At 37.7% G+C, this 15703-nt stretch overlaps 1 protein-coding gene across 1 annotated transcript in view; it reads right to left on the bottom strand.

Moving 5' to 3' along the window:
* Positions 1–5777: 5777 nt before the first annotated feature.
* DHX29 (DExH-box helicase 29) overlaps positions 5778–15703 on the bottom strand; it is a 42807-nt gene continuing 32881 nt past the window's right edge. Inside the window, exons 19-27 of the mRNA XM_032404411.1 lie at positions 15232–15360; positions 15061–15136; positions 13874–14098; positions 12526–12662; positions 12007–12100; positions 10092–10394; positions 9048–9179; positions 7935–8031; positions 5778–6070 (exon numbers count right to left, since the gene is read on the bottom strand). Of these exons, the coding sequence (XP_032260302.1) occupies positions 6015–6070; positions 7935–8031; positions 9048–9179; positions 10092–10394; positions 12007–12100; positions 12526–12662; positions 13874–14098; positions 15061–15136; positions 15232–15360 (1249 nt within the window). The 3' untranslated portion in view covers positions 5778–6014. The remainder of the gene's footprint in view (positions 6071–7934; positions 8032–9047; positions 9180–10091; positions 10395–12006; positions 12101–12525; positions 12663–13873; positions 14099–15060; positions 15137–15231; positions 15361–15703) is intronic.

The raw sequence follows: 15703 nt of genomic DNA, 5'->3' as shown, positions 1-15703 counted from the left end.
ATGTTAATTTTTTATCTTACAACTTTGCTAAATTCAATTATTATTTCTAAGTGTGTGTGTGTGTGTGTGTGTGATCTTTAGGGTTCCTATTTCTACATAAAATATCATGTCACCTGCAAACAGGTAATTTTACTGCTTTTCTGATTTGAATGCCTTTTCTCTTTCTTGCATAGTTTGCTCTGGCTAGCATTTCCATTACTTTGTTGAATACAAGTGGTTAGAGTGAGCATCCTTGCTTGTTCCTGATCTTAGAGTAAAAGCTTTGTATTTCACCATTTAGTATGATGTTAGCTGTAGGATTTTCATATATGGCCTTTATTATATTGTGGTGATTTCCTTCTATTCCTAGTTTGCTTATTTTTTAATTGGGTTGTCTTTTTATCGTTGAGTTGTAAGAGTTCTTTATATGTTCTAGATACAATCCCTTATCACAGATATAACTTGCAAATAATTCTTCCATTCGACGGGTTGTCTTTTTACTTCCTTATGGTGTCCTTTGAAGGACTAGTGTTTTTACTTTTAGCTTTATGATGCACTTGCAGTTAGTTTTTTGTATATGGTGTAAGATAAAGTTACAAATTAATTCTTTTGCCTGTGGATAGCCATTTGTCCCAGCACCATTTCTTGCAAAGACTGTTCTTTTCCCATTCCCATTCCCAAATCGGCTCTCCATAGATGGGTTGGCTTATTTCTGAACTCTCAGTTCTGTTCCATAGATATATATGTCTATCTATATGCCAGTACACTGCTCAGATTATTTTTCAGTGGTCTTTTCATTTTTCCTCACTAGCTGAGTGACCTCAGAAAATTTAGCTTCTTAGGCTCAGTTTCCTTTTTTGTAAATTGGAAATACATTACCCATTTCCCCTCAGGATTGTTGTCAGGACTAAACAAGAATATAATAAAGCTTTTATTAGTCAGTGCTTATCACATCATGCTCAGTTTAAAAAATTTTTAATGGAAATCTGCTTTCCTTTAATGTTTCCTTTGCTTCCAGCTAATCCTAATAAAGACTGTTGTACTTGTAAGAATGGATTTAATGAGAAGAGGTTGGCATATTCCTGTCCCACTACCAGGATTCAGCAAGTTCTTACCTGAAGAGCATGCCATTTTCTCATATGATCCTCTCATTCATTCATTCATTCACTTATTCATTCATTCATTTTTGCTGGCTATTAAGTTGCGGGGCACTTTCCTGCTTTCCCCAATAACCATAGCATGGAAGCACTGGCCTAGTCTTCATCCTTTTCTTACATCCCCACTGATAAACCGATATGTTGGCCCTCCTGTTTCTGAACCTACCTTCAGTGATAACCATCTTTATTTTGCTATCCACCAGCATTAGGTTTACTTATTACTGCAATAATTACATCTCAGATTTTAAATTCTCGAATTCTCTTCCTTAATCGGCCTTACTTTATTCACAATGAATTGGGATTAGATCCTGACCTCTAATTCCTCAGCCTCTCCATTTTCCTGGTCCATGGCCTCTCTTCTGGCCCCGTTTGCCTCTATGTAAGCATTTTTGGCCAACAATTCAATGAGACAATCTCTTTCATTCTAAGATCCCATGGTCACTTGAAAGCAAAAAACACCCACTATCAACTTTATCTGCTCATCTCCTCAAGCCCCTAAGCATTCATTGCTGAGAAAGCCAAAAAGCCTTTCCAGCTTTTTCCCAATATTCTTCTTCAGTCCATTGTTGGCCTCCCTCGGATGCTAATATTATTCCTATATAAACATATATACGCATATATTAAATATAAGTAGGCTGCACATCCAATGTTGGGCTTGAACTCAAGACCCCTTGATCGAGAGTTGCATGCTCTGTGGACTGAGCCAGCCAGGTACCCCTGATGTTAGTATTATTCTTATTGTCTACTGGTTAGTTCTCTTTTGTCTGTAAATCAGTGAGGACCTTCCCATCCTAAAATATCTCATTCTTCAACCTCAGGCTTTGTTTCTTCATCATGTCTGTAAAGAGTACTCTTCATTTGGTGCACAGACCTTTTAGTTTGTATTCATTCCCTAAAAATTATGCTTTGTGTGTTTGTAGGAGAGTTAACATGGCAGGCCTCAGATTGCTATCTTTAGAAAGGCCTGGTTGCACGGTTGGCTCTTGGCTGGAGCTGGAGTGCTTGGCTTTTGAAAAGTTCCATGTTTTTCAGGTAACACTGTTTTGCCCGCTTGGAGCACTTAATAACTGCTTTCCTTCTGGGAGTCTGAAGTTTTTATAGTTATGGTTTTGGTCTTTGTGCCTACATGACCGGCCTCCAGTAAAATACTTGTGGACTCTGAGTCTCACCTGGGCTTCTGTGGGCAGAAAGACCAAACATGTGTAGGAAGCCTATGTGTAGGTTCCTCCAGAATTCTATGTGATGTCTTTTTCCTTTGCTCATCCTGTTATGTATCCTTTCTCTATAATCAACTATACCCTCTGAGTCCTGCAAGTCCTTGTCAATCTTCAAATGTAGAGGTGGTTGTAGGACCTATGACCATGTCCTTCCTTGCCAACCTTAATTCAAACTGCTCTCTAAAGTTTGATCTCTTGATGTGGTAGTCTTTTCTTAGTCCGTAACACTTGTTGACAATACTTTTGCTTCCAGAAACTCTCCTTTCTTGACTTCCACAAGAAACTGCAGTCATAGTTGAACTCCTTGTTCTCGGTTCCCTCACGTTATTCATTCATTCAGCAGACATTGACTGAATGCCTGTATGTGCCAGGCACTGTGCTCAGTATACGTGAGTGAAACAGTCATGGTGCAGCAGATGGGCTCGTGAGAGAAGTAAAAAAGCGGATATTACGTATTGAGAAAAGTACTGTGTTGTGAGAATAATTAAGAGGGGAGATGTACTTCAGGAAGGGTGGTCAGTAAGGAAATCAGTAGGGTGGTCTCTGCAGACATCACTGGTGCAGGGTAAGGTCTGTTTGGTAACGAACACAAGCAGTACTTTACAGCAGAGAACAGCACGTGCAAATGTTTAAAAAGCCACTTGGAATCTTCCAGGATTCAAAAGGAGTCTGGTGTGGCTGGAGCACTGTGAGAAATTTGGAAGAGGAGGAGAGGAGGTTGGAGTGGAGTGAGGAACAGAACTTTGTAGGTCATGGTTAGGAGTTTTTATTTTAAAGGCACTGGGAGACCAGAAAGGGTTTAAATCAGCTAAGTGATAGGTATCTTTCAAAAGAGCATTCTTTTTTTTTTTTAATTTAATTTTATTATGTTAGTCACCATTCATTACATCATTAGCTTTTGATGTAGTGTTCCATGATTCATTGTTTGCGTATAACACCCAGTGCTCCATTCAGTACATGCCCTCCTTAATACCCATCACCAGGCTAACCCATCCCCCCACCCCCCTCCCCTCTAGAACCCTCAGTTTGTTTCTCAGAGTCCATAGTCTCTCATGGTTCGTCTCCCCCTCTGATTTCCCCCCCTTCATTTTTTCCTTCCTACTATCTTTTTTTTTTTTTTTAACATATAATGTATTATTTGTTTCAGAGGTACAGGTCTGTGATTCAACAGTCTTACACAATTCACAGCACTCACCATAGCACATACCCTCCCCAATGTCTATCACCCAGCCACCCCACCCCTCCCACCCCCACCACTCCAGCAACCCTCAGTTTGTTTCCTGAGATTAAGAATTCCTTATATCAGTGAGATCATATGATACATGTCTTTCTCTGATTGACTTATTTCACTTAGCATAATACCCTCTAGTTCCATCCACGTCATTGCAAATGGCAAGATTTCGTTTTTGGGTTTTTTTTTTTTTGATGGCTGCATAATATTCCATTGTATATATATACCACATCTTCTTCATCCTTTCATCTGTTGATGGACATCTTGGCTCTTTCAAAAGAGCATTCTTACAAAGATGTGAGATATATATATATATTTTGGGGTATTACTTATAGCCATAAAAGAATGAAAGCCTGCCATTTGCAACAACATGGATGGAACTGGAGAGTATTACGCTGAGTGAAATATGTCAGAGAAAGACAAAATACCATGAGATTTCACTCATGTGGAATTTAAGGAACCAATCAAGGGAGCCAGGGAAAAAAGAGACAAACCAAAATACAGATTCTTAACTGTAGAGAACCAACCTGATGGTTACCACAGGGGAGGTGGGTCAGGGAATGGGTGAAATATAGGGGAGAGGGATTAAGGACTACACTTGTCATGATGAGCACTGAGTAATGTACAGAGCTGGTCAGTCACTATATTGTATGCCCCAGGAACTAATATAACACTCTTTGTTAACTATACTGGAATTAAAATGTGAAAAATAAAAAAAATTTAAAAAGCTCATTCTTACAGTTGTAGAGAACAGATTACAGAGGGATAGGAAGGGGAGAGCATAGTTTGGTAATTACCACAGTGACATAGGTGAAAGATGACAATGACCTGGGTCAGAGTGACGGCTGAGGAGATGGAAAGGAGTGAATGGACTTTGAAATAGGGAGTTCTGCAAGATTTTAACCTCACCTGTCTTCCATCTGCTCTCTCCTTTGGTGCTTATCTCCACTCCCACGTCTTTAATGATGATAAACGTATAGAAGACTCTAATCCGATGGCCCTCATCCTGATGCCACTATTTGACAATTTCGAAGGAATAATGATACGGCTCCGTTTCAGAAATTTAAATGGTTTTAGAGCCATCATGCCTCTGCCACTTACTGCCAGTTTGATCTGGGCAAGTTACTTCACTTCTCTGTGCCTGCTTCCTCATTTGTACAATGGGCATAATGTGCTACCTACTCATAGGGTTGTTCTGAGGAGTAAATCAATACGTAAAAACCATTTGGGCACCAGCCTGCACACACCAGGTGATGGGAAACATTAGTGCTACCGCAGGACTCCACAATTTCCATCTCCATGTCACAAACTGAACTTCCTCTAGCACCCAAACCACCACTTAGATCTGACAATGTCCAGTTCTATTAATGGCACTAGCTAGTGATTCCAAACTGCAATCATATTTGATTCTTTGCTCTCAATTCAGTTATCACACTGCAGGCAGAAAGTTAAAATACAGATTGCTACTAAGTATTATTTTTACTTCCACCTGCACATAAAGTGAAAATTACAGCTTCTTTTATTCATTCATCAACAAATACTGAGTACCTATTAAGAGAGTCAAGCAGTTGGATTAGATTCCTATTCTAAACTCGTCCTTCAGATACAATTCCTGCCATTTGGTCTACACGGGATTTTTTTTTTTTTTTTTTTAAGATTTTATTTATTTATTTGACAGAGAGAGACACAGCGAGAGAGGGAAGACAAGCAGGGGGAGTGGGAGAGGGAGAAGCAGGCTCCCCGCTGAGCAGGGAGTCTGACATGGGCCTCAATCCCAGGATCCTGGGACCATGACCTGAGCCGAAGGCAAATGGTTCGAGGGCACCGATACCAAAGCTTAGGATTGAGGAAATGATGTAAGCTGTCCATCCCAAGGTTAACAGTAGCATTAGCCATTCCTGCCTATTCTCTAGCACTACATCTTTGTGCACAGTGAACAGGTAGTACCTATTAATACTTACTTAGGTTTTTATTTTGGTTGTCAAATAACTGATCTCTGAAGTTGTTCAAGGAAATTTAATTACAACTGATTTTGGAGCTCACTTTCTCTTGTGGGTCAAGAAGGCCTAAACTCTCCAGATAAGAAGGACTGGTAGAGCCTAAGGTGTTTACATAGGGAATCAGGACCCTAAGTGACAGATACGATAGACACAGGCCTTGCCCATAGGCACAAAATGATGTGTGAAGCATCAATGATACCAAAGGATTTATTGTAAATGTAGTGGTAAATACATTGCAAATAATTATTAAAAAGGAACTAGAAAATTACACATTAGTTTAAAGTATGTGCTTTTTTTCCACCACCTTTAACTTATGGCTAGTACCAACATTTTAAGTACTGAAATACTTAATGCAATGGTCCATTTTCACATAATTTCATGACCATATCTTCATCGTTATTTTTAAAGCAGTTGACCATGACTTTCAGTTTCAATTATGATTCTCTGTTTTTATCAGTTCTGTAATGATCTGTAGAATCTTGTCATCTGAGTGGAAGGAAGAAAAAAACACCCATGAAAAAATTCATCACCTGGCTAAATTCCCAATGTGTACACATGTGACTAGCAGGCATACTTGATGAAAAGATTCTTTTAAATTAAAACACAATACCAGCAATATTCACACTAAACCTAGAGATGTCCACAAAATAGAATTTGTTGCCCTACAAGTATTATTATTATAGTTACTTGACACCTACTTTGACAGGAAGCAGGCCAACGCCCAAAGACACGATGTAATGTAACTATTTGTCCTTTTTAAGGAATTATGTCTTTAAAAATTCCTTTAAGACAAGGGGTTTCCTAACTTTGTCAGCTGGCTCAGACATACTGAAGGATCTATGACTGTTCCATGGTCTTCAGAATACATCAGGATTTCCACAGTATGGGCAAAGAAGGAAGAACTGATACCAGTTGCTCCATGTTTAGTCCCAAAAGAAACAAAAACTTTTAAGAGGCAAGGACTCTTGGAGAGGTGTCTAGGGAAGTGACAGATCTCTACACAACAAAAGTAGCAAACACCAATTAATTTGGCAAACAGAGCAACGGAGGCTGTAGTGTTTGCTAAGGAGGTTATGGTAACAGATGCTTCTACTTTTAAACAGTTGTTCCCAGACTGTGACTTCCTAAGAACTTCTTAACTACTCTTTAGACAGGTGTAATTATCAGGGCTGCAAGCCTGAAATTGTCTCTATATTAGACACTTCAGCAAGAGAATGCCCTGAGTTTCATTGGTTGCAATGGGAAATTCTGGTAACTGGGCCCATGGCCTGGCACTCAAATTCGTGGGGACTACTTCGACATTTAAAAAAAAAAAAAAGAAAAGAAAAGGTCACTTGCTGCAAGGGAAACAATGACGGGTCTAGAAAGAACCATGATTTTTAAGCTCCCTAAGTCTCAGGGTAGTAGCACTAGATCAGTAACTCCCAACTTGCCTGTGAGAATTAACTGAGATACTTGTTAAATACAATCATATTGAACCCCACTGATCAATTCTTAACATCATTCAAAGTGGGAAAACCAAATTTGAATGCTTCATGATGTGATCTTCATGATGTGATGCAATGGGAAGAACAGAGCAGCAAGTAGAAAATATCCTTTTCCTAGAAATCCAATTAATCAAAGCTTTAGATACAACTACTATTGTCTGCAGGATATGCAGGGAATAGAGAAACACATTAAATCAAAGCATGAAGATGTAACCAACCAAATCCTAAAAGTGAGAAATTTTAGCAGTAAAATAGTCCATTTTAATAAAAATTACTCTATTTAAAAAGGGGGATGGTAGTAGAGGTAAGTGTTATAAATTAAGGGATTAAAAAATAACACACAGGCCTCTCCCATAAAGGAGATTAAATTATGTCTGGGGTAGGTCTTTGGACTTCGTATTTTAATACCTGCCAAGATGATTCTGATGATTTGGCAAGTTTGGGTGGGAAATACTGCACTGGACTAACCGAAAACTCAGGTGTTTATTGCAGGTTTCTGTTGAAGGATAATGTACTTTTTAAACATAGACTAGCTCTGCATTTGTGAGAACGGTAGATAAAAACATGTTGGAAACCTCAGAGAAAGTCCCTTATAATCAAAATTTACAATGCTCAGTTTTACCATCCTTTTTTTCTGTGAAATGGTCAGAAGTTGAGAAGTGAAGCTTAGAAGAGGAAAGAGTAAAAGAATCTTAAGAGTATAATTAGATTGTGAATAATGAAGCAATGTCTAGGAGTTTGATGGAATTCAGCATAAAATAAATTTTATGAAAACAATTTTTAATCACATGGACTTCAGTGTGCTCTAACGTACTCCAATGTTTAAAAATAGATGGTTTTCTACTTACATTATAAATACTTACTTTCAAGGGACCTCTTAGGATTTTCAAGCTTTTTTCTTAAAACAGAATCAATGAGAACTCTAAGCTGCTTGAAAATGACAGCTATTTTTACAGGGGCCTGTTGAGAGGAGATGACAAATTGGCCAAAGTTAACCCCTGTGAGTGTGAATGTGTTTCAGTAAATGAAGGTAAGCATGTATACCTTACCATCTGCTTAAACACATCTGGACTTGAATATAAAATGTTATTGGAAGAATACAGGGAAATTATTTCCTGTAACTTCTCTTACAATAACTCTGTGGGAGTGAAGTCTGAAATTTTGGGGAAGGAATTAACAGTTTTATTGACGTGTAATTTACTAACCTTAAAAATTTACTCATTATTAAGTGTACAATTTGATGATTTTTAGTGTATTTATAGAGTTGTGCAACCATGACCATAATCCAGTTACAGATGATTTCTACCACCCTGTCCTCTTGGAGAGAACTGCATATATTTTTAAAGTTGCATTTAAGTTTACTTCTCCAATCTTAGACAAATCGTGATGGCATACAGTAACAGAATGTATTAAATTTTTTTTTAAGCTGGTCACTGTTGAGGGGGCTACAAGGAAGTAAGCTTATTGCTGGTAGCAATGATTGGTCTAATTTTTCCAGAGGAAAACGACCATACTCATTAAAAGCTATGAATCTGTGTCTTCTTATAGGTGGCACAAAGTAGAAGGAGCTTAAAAGTCTTGCTTGGCCAGTAACAATTCATTTAAGAAAGTTATTTAAACTCACTGAATCTATAAGTGTCTCATCTATAGAAAGGAAACTACAGAAATTAATCACAAGGTTATCAGGATTAGTAAATTTGGGATAATCCATGTAAAGTTAACTATTGAGACATTGTTAATTTATGGATGGCAAGTTACTATTACTGATAATAAATGCAATCTGTAATAGTAGCGATATTTGATTTTCATATTTAACAGATTTAAAACAATATAGGCAAGATAAAATAAGGAAGTCTTCCACTTTAAGTGAAATTATAGGAAGAAATTATGCAAATGCCAATAAAATTTTAAAAATCTACCTCAGTGGTACTGCAACTAGAAAATTTTAATGTTATGAGATCAGCTATAGCATGTACCTGAAAATAGATCCAGCCATCAATAGAAAGAAGACGTTCCCGGTGTTGAACTTCGATATCACCACCAAAAAGTAAAACTGGAAAAGGACTTATTAGGGTAGTTTCCCTCAGATATACTCGGGTATACCTTACCTGCATAGGAATAAAAGAGAAAAAAAAAAACCTCACAGCCTAAAAATGTAAGAAATTCATTTATGTTTCATATAAGCATTTTTCTATAATTTGCTCCTATAAGATTTACATAAGTTTTGTAAAGCTACCTTTATGTTCTCACATGTGCATAATTTGCCAGTTTCATAATAATCACATTCACCATCTGTGCATTTACCTTATTAAAAGGCATTTTAAAACATTAACTGTAAAGGTGAATTATATACCTTGAACATAAATGAAACTATGAACAAGCAATTTTATAATGCCAGTGCTGTTAATTAGCTCAAAAATAAAACTGTTTCAGTGTCTGGTTTCTAGATCAATGTTCAGCTATGGCCATTAGTCAGTAATTCCTCATGTTTTACATTTAAGTTTTATGACAGGGTAATGATTTTTCGAGCCAGTGCTTCAAATTATGGATCCTTGTTAGTTTATAGCAAGCTACGATTCAAAAGATTTTTTTTTAATTGTAATCTATAAATACTTGCTTTTAAGTTATCTTGGGTTACACTGTGACTCAAACTGTTGCCTGGTCATATAGAGTTTTGTCTAATCCCATATCCCCCTTATTTGGAATGCACATATAACATGTCTTTGTTCTCTGTTGAGGTAGCACCTTTTGGTAAAATCTCAGGGAACTCATACATTATTAAACAGTATCTATTTGCTATAATTGTCTTTACTTCAAGTAGGAAAGATGATGGTCAGAGTAGAAACCTTAATATTTTTCTTCCAATAAGTTTTTTTTTTTTTTTTTGATGAGAAACTATGTACAAAAATAAACAGCTTAATTTGAGAATCAAATACAATACCTGTTGGGGCATCCTAACTTGTTACAACTGACTTCTAGAATAATGCTCTGAATAGTGGAATTAAGAATGACCACTTTACCTTCTCCTGGTATAAGAGCCATCCATAAGTTTGCAAATCTCGATTTACCGAGGATGGATGTACTTGTGCTTTGCCTTGGGCTGTCTCCACAATGCAAGCCAATTTTTCTGTAACATCAACTGATTTTGTATAGATTATCTTCCCCACATTGTCATATAGTCCAGCGACCAGTACAGCTTTAAGAAGGGCAATTTCTTGGAAGGAAAGGGTCTGTGAGGCTCTGTTCCCTTCCCAGTCATTAGATGTTGTGGATGATGAAAATCCTGCTGCCTTAACCAACTTGATTAACTCTTGCTTTACATCCTAGATTGGTTTATGTTAAAGAGACAAGATCGTAATTGATTAAAATAGAAAAACTGACAACCCTTTAATATATATTGCTGTTTCCTATCAAAATTGATAGGATGCCAAATTATTTAGTTAACTACAGCCCAAATCAAATGAGGGACGAAAAAACGATACTGGTAAATCAAGGATTGAAGAGTTATCTATTTCCACATCTCAAGACTTTACATGTCATAAAACACAATGTCTAAAATGTGAGAGCAATAAAAATGTGCCTGAACACATTTGCATTCAATATATTTACTTCAGTAGTAGCTCTCTCCTCTCCATGAGGACTAATGTTGAGGAAGAACAGGAGAGGAATCTTGATCCTGGACTGCAAATACTTTGTTCATTTGCCCCTGAGAATCTCACCTTACTTCTAACAATGACACCTTCACTTAATCTAAAATTGTTGCCTAAAATCTATATTTACCTTTAGTAACTAAGTGCCAATCAGCTTAAATTCTATAGGAAGGATGAGCATTTTTCATAGTAAACAGGATACAGCCGATTAAAAGGTGGTATTTACATTTAGGATTTCCTTTAGGTTTCTGGTTTGGGGCTTAAGGAGACTTTGATTCCAGGTGAGAAGAGGCCAAACGGCTGCTCTAACACCACAGGGTAGGTGCAGGGATGGAAAACCTTGCAGCCCAGGGGAGGTGAAGAAAAGGCTCACAGAAGGAAGGAGGCGGGAGGCAACTGGGCGGTTGGCAGGGAGTGGAGACAGAGGAGAATCCCAGTGAGTTAGCCCAGAGGCAGCTGTTTCTTCAATTTATCCCTTTCTCTACTTGTAGAAGGACAAAACTCATTCTACTGAGAGCTGTCCCTGCTCTTATCCCAGCCGTTATCTTGAATGACAAAAAATAATGGGTTAAGTTTTTATGGGAATAAAATAACCCTTTGAGATATGAGCACAGAATAATTATGTGAGATACATTAAGTTTATTTTCTGAATACTTTTATAGTGTGTCTGAAGTAAAAACTGTTTGCCTTTAGATGGTGTACTAAACACCATTTCCTATGCACCGTGAACATTAAGTATCTGCAGAGGAGCCCTGCTTTTTGCCATCAGTTGTCTGTATATTTTAACTATACTTCTACTCTCTCTCCTCCAAGAACTAATTCCGGTCCTCAACACTATCAAAACCTGAGTGATGGGCACAGCTGTTTGGTTTCCCTTCCCAAGAGCAGATTTATACACCTGGTCACAATCAGCCACAGGGTACCATGCCTTGGATGCCTTTCCATAATTATCATCCTACCTGCAACGAAGTAGCTGGCTAATATTTAGGAAAACAGAAAAGAATTTCACTAAAGGGAATTGGGGCTCTTAGGCAAAATGACTAGATTCCAAGCCTTGGAAGCATTTTATGATTATTACATTATGATTGTTAAATACTATTTTAAATTACAGTGTAATACATAAAAGTTACCTATTACAAGAAACAAAAAATTACAAATTTAGTAATTCAGTAAATTAAATCTGTACTATGTGTTAATCACTATCCTAGGCATGCATTTCTTTTTCTAAAATAAGCCTATCAGTCAACCATATGACCCCGAATTAGAAAGCTCTATTAAGACTTACCTCTAGGGTTAACAGTGATGTTCTATTAAGAAAGTTCCTCCGGCAGTATGCTATTTCAGAACGATAGCCGCCTTCTTGCCGTGCTTTCTTCCATCTACATAAATAAAATGACCAAAGTTCAACATGTTTTCTTTTCAAACTCTCTTTCAGAGGTATTAACCAAAGTAAGCTGTAATTAAATTACAATCACTTAAGTGGGGGGGGGTCTTAATTGTTGTAGGAGCTACTAACTGAATATAAGAGTATGAACGGCAATACTGAGATTTTTTGTGTCTCAGAGTAAATTATTAACTCCAAATATGAGGTAATATAGGTACAACAATACAAAGTACATTATTCTTAAATTTTAGAAAGGATTAAAAAAAAAAGGAATCTTTAAGATAATTATACCTTGACAAATGAAGTAACTAAAAGGTAAATCTTAGATGTATCTTTTTAATGAAAGTCAAAGATAAACTTTTTTAAAGTAAATAACCTCCGGTCACTGACTTATTGACAACACCCAGATTTTTTCTTTACCCTAGGTATGCGTTGTAGATTGTCAGGTGGTCTGAATCGGCCATAGCCAAAGCTGACTTTGCAAGATCTGCCTCATCTTTCCGACCAATTGGTGTAGTAAAAGGAGACTTCTCGGTCATCACTGCAGCTAGTGTTGCCTATCCATAAATAACCAAAACATTTATCAGTAAAGAGGTAAACATGGAAGGGTGATTTGTAAAAGAAAGCAAATCATACAACAGTCCCACTTTCAAGTTGCATGTTTCTTCTTTTCCAATACCTTTACTGTGTTCTATGATAGCTAACATTTTCATTTTAATTAGTTACTTTGGGCTTCATTTTGTTTAATTTTAAAAATATATCACTTTTAGACCATATTTATAAGGAGGTCACATCACCAGAATCAGAGATAAAAACCTGAATGGGTGTATAGGGATTCATAGTCTGTCACACAGTTAGAAGCAATCTCAGAATCACAGCTCATATATCTTGACTCTTAACTTACTAAATTATCCATTGCCTGCAATGTTCTTTAAATACTTTTAAAACAATTTGTAATGTATTATAACCCATTTGTTGTTGTTGCAGCTTTTCACATCAATTATCATGACAGAGGTTATTTTTTGGACTCAGCACAATTCTGGTGAGTATTCCTAATACTAGAGAAACAGACTACTAGAGTATGTTACATTACGCTCTTTCATTCTGTTTTTAAATGGCCTTGATTTGCAGTCCCAGAAAAGGTCACAGCCTGGTAAAACTGGAAAGTTGAAATGGCGCAGCAGGCATATGAGCCCAGAGATTCAGAAAGAGGCACAACATTTGTTAATTCTGAGATAATCTGATAAAATAGAACTGTTAGTAATTGCTGGCTCAGAGAGAGAATGCAGAAAAAGCGAAGGAATGAAGTTTCTCATTTCATTCTCCTTAGAAAAGTCTGTGGGGTTCTCAGTTTTCAAAGAATCATCTATAAAGGGGCACCTGGGTGGCTCAGTCAGCCGAGTGTCCAATTCTTGATTTTTGGCTCACGTCATGATCTCAGGGTCGTGAGCTCGAGCTCTGGCTGGGCTCTGTGCTAGGCATGAAGCTGCTTAAGACTCTCTCTCTCTCTTTCTCCTCCCCTCCCCCACAGCTCGCTTGCTCTGCACCCCCCCAAAATCTATCTATTCTATTAAATAAATATTTCAAGTGGGATTTTTGATAGCAAAAGTCTATACAAGCCAAACCCATTTACAAAATAGTACCTACAGTATACTTAAGGGATGAATGTATGTTATCTTGTATATAAATGTAAAAAATTGAAAATTATTTCCAAACTTAGCCAAAACGATAGTTAAAGTGAAGAAGCAAGAGCAGCCATTTATCTTACCACTGGGTCAAGGCACCCAAATATGGCACCAAAAATAAGCATCTTGCCAATCTTGACATTCACAGGCAGAGCTGCAAGGTGTTGGCCCAGTGGAGTCAGTGTAGGCTCATTTAGTTCACATGCTCCAATTTTTCGGAGTAAATTCATTGCATTGCTGATTACTTGAAGCTGAGGAGGATCTAAGGCTTTGGAGAGGAAATCTTCAGGAGAACCAAGATTGCATTTCTGCACATTAAAAAAGAGTGATAAATCAATATGCTATTAGAAAGAATTAACCAAAGAGATGGTCAAATTGAAAATAAATTCTGAGCAAAGAGACATAAATATCTCAGTAAGGCTATCCTGTTCTTTTTCTTATAATTGGGAGTGAGACACTGTGTATGTGTGTGTGTGTGTGGCGGGGGGGATGGCTGGCATGAGGAAGAGATCTTCTAGTCCATATTTTTAGTTTCTTCATTCCTGATTTTTGTAAAGTCAAAATCTAAGAACTGAAGGGTAATATAGATCTTTCAGACCAGGAGGCCCTTGGTCTCTGTCAGGGTTTCTCAATCTCAGCACTGTTGTTATTTTGGGCCGATAATTCTTTAAGAGACTGCTGTGCAATATGCAGTGTTTAGCAGTAGTCCCTGGCCTCTACCCACTAGATGCCCATGTAGTATGGCCTCCTTCTCCCCCCAGTTCTAAAAAGCAAAAATGTTTGAAGACATTGCCAATTGTCCCTTGGTGAGCAATATCGCCCCCAGTTGAGAGCTAGTTTTAGTCTATTAAGGATGAGTGCCTGTGGTAGAATTTAAGCACAGTGGGTTTACTTATAAAAAGATGGGGGACGGGGCGCCTGGGTGGCTCAGTCGGTTAAGCGTCTGCCTTCAGCTCAGGTCATAATCCCAGGATTCTGGGATCAAGCCCCATGCTGGGCTCCCTGCTCAGCCCGGAGCCTATTTCTACCTCTGCCTCTGCCTCTGCCTCTGCCGCTTCCCCCTGTGTGTGCTCTCTCTCGTGCACACTCTTTCTCTCAAATAATAAATCTTAAAAAAAAAAAGATGGGGAGGGGGTATTTATTAAAGAGTAAATAAAATACTTGAAAATCTAGAGCAACGTAGGGTAAGAAAAGTCTTCATGTTTTGTTTTTTCTTTTTAAGAAAGGGGTAAAGAATGAAAAAATAGCATCTGAATTCCTTCGGCATTACCATAATATGAAGACATAATTCCTCCAAAGGCACACGCAAGATTTCAGGGACAGAATAGTCCATAAAGCCTTCAAATCTGAAGAATAAAATAGTGTTAAACACGTGACCTCTTATCAGAAACGCCACACTACAAGGACTGACGTACTTCCGACTTCCAGTGCTGTGTCATACCTTTCTCTGGTGTACATCCTGAAGCAGAAGCCGTCTCGGACCCTCCCCGCTCTCCCCTGGCGCTGCAGAGCACTTGCTTTACTGACAGACGTCTCAACCAAAGAACTCATCTGACTGCTTTCATGGTACCTGAAGAAAAGTTTTAGGAGAGAATAGAGAAAGGACTTAAACCAAAATCTGAAAAAAGGCTGGAAATAGGTGACTCTTAAAATTACATTGAAGACAGGCTAAAAAAAAGTCCATCATAATTGTGGGCCATTTTCCAAGTCATGTTTCATATTTAAATAATTCAGCAAACTTTGCAAACTAAATCTCATACTACCCAATTAAAAGCTTCAGATACCTCTCCAAGGGAAAAACCTGTTTAACTTAACCTTTCCCAAATTAATGTGACCATGGAAGATGTTTTATTTTAATGGAAGGCCTATGAATTATGCAATAAGACTTCTTTGAAAGAGTTTGAGAAATGCTT

Source organism: Phoca vitulina, unplaced genomic scaffold (assembly GCF_004348235.1).
Source record: "Phoca vitulina isolate PV1807 unplaced genomic scaffold, GSC_HSeal_1.0 scaffold6, whole genome shotgun sequence".
Taxonomy (NCBI): domain Eukaryota; kingdom Metazoa; phylum Chordata; class Mammalia; order Carnivora; family Phocidae; genus Phoca; species Phoca vitulina.
Note: the sequence above shows the minus strand (reverse complement) of the source record. Positions and strands in the feature narration are given on the sequence as shown.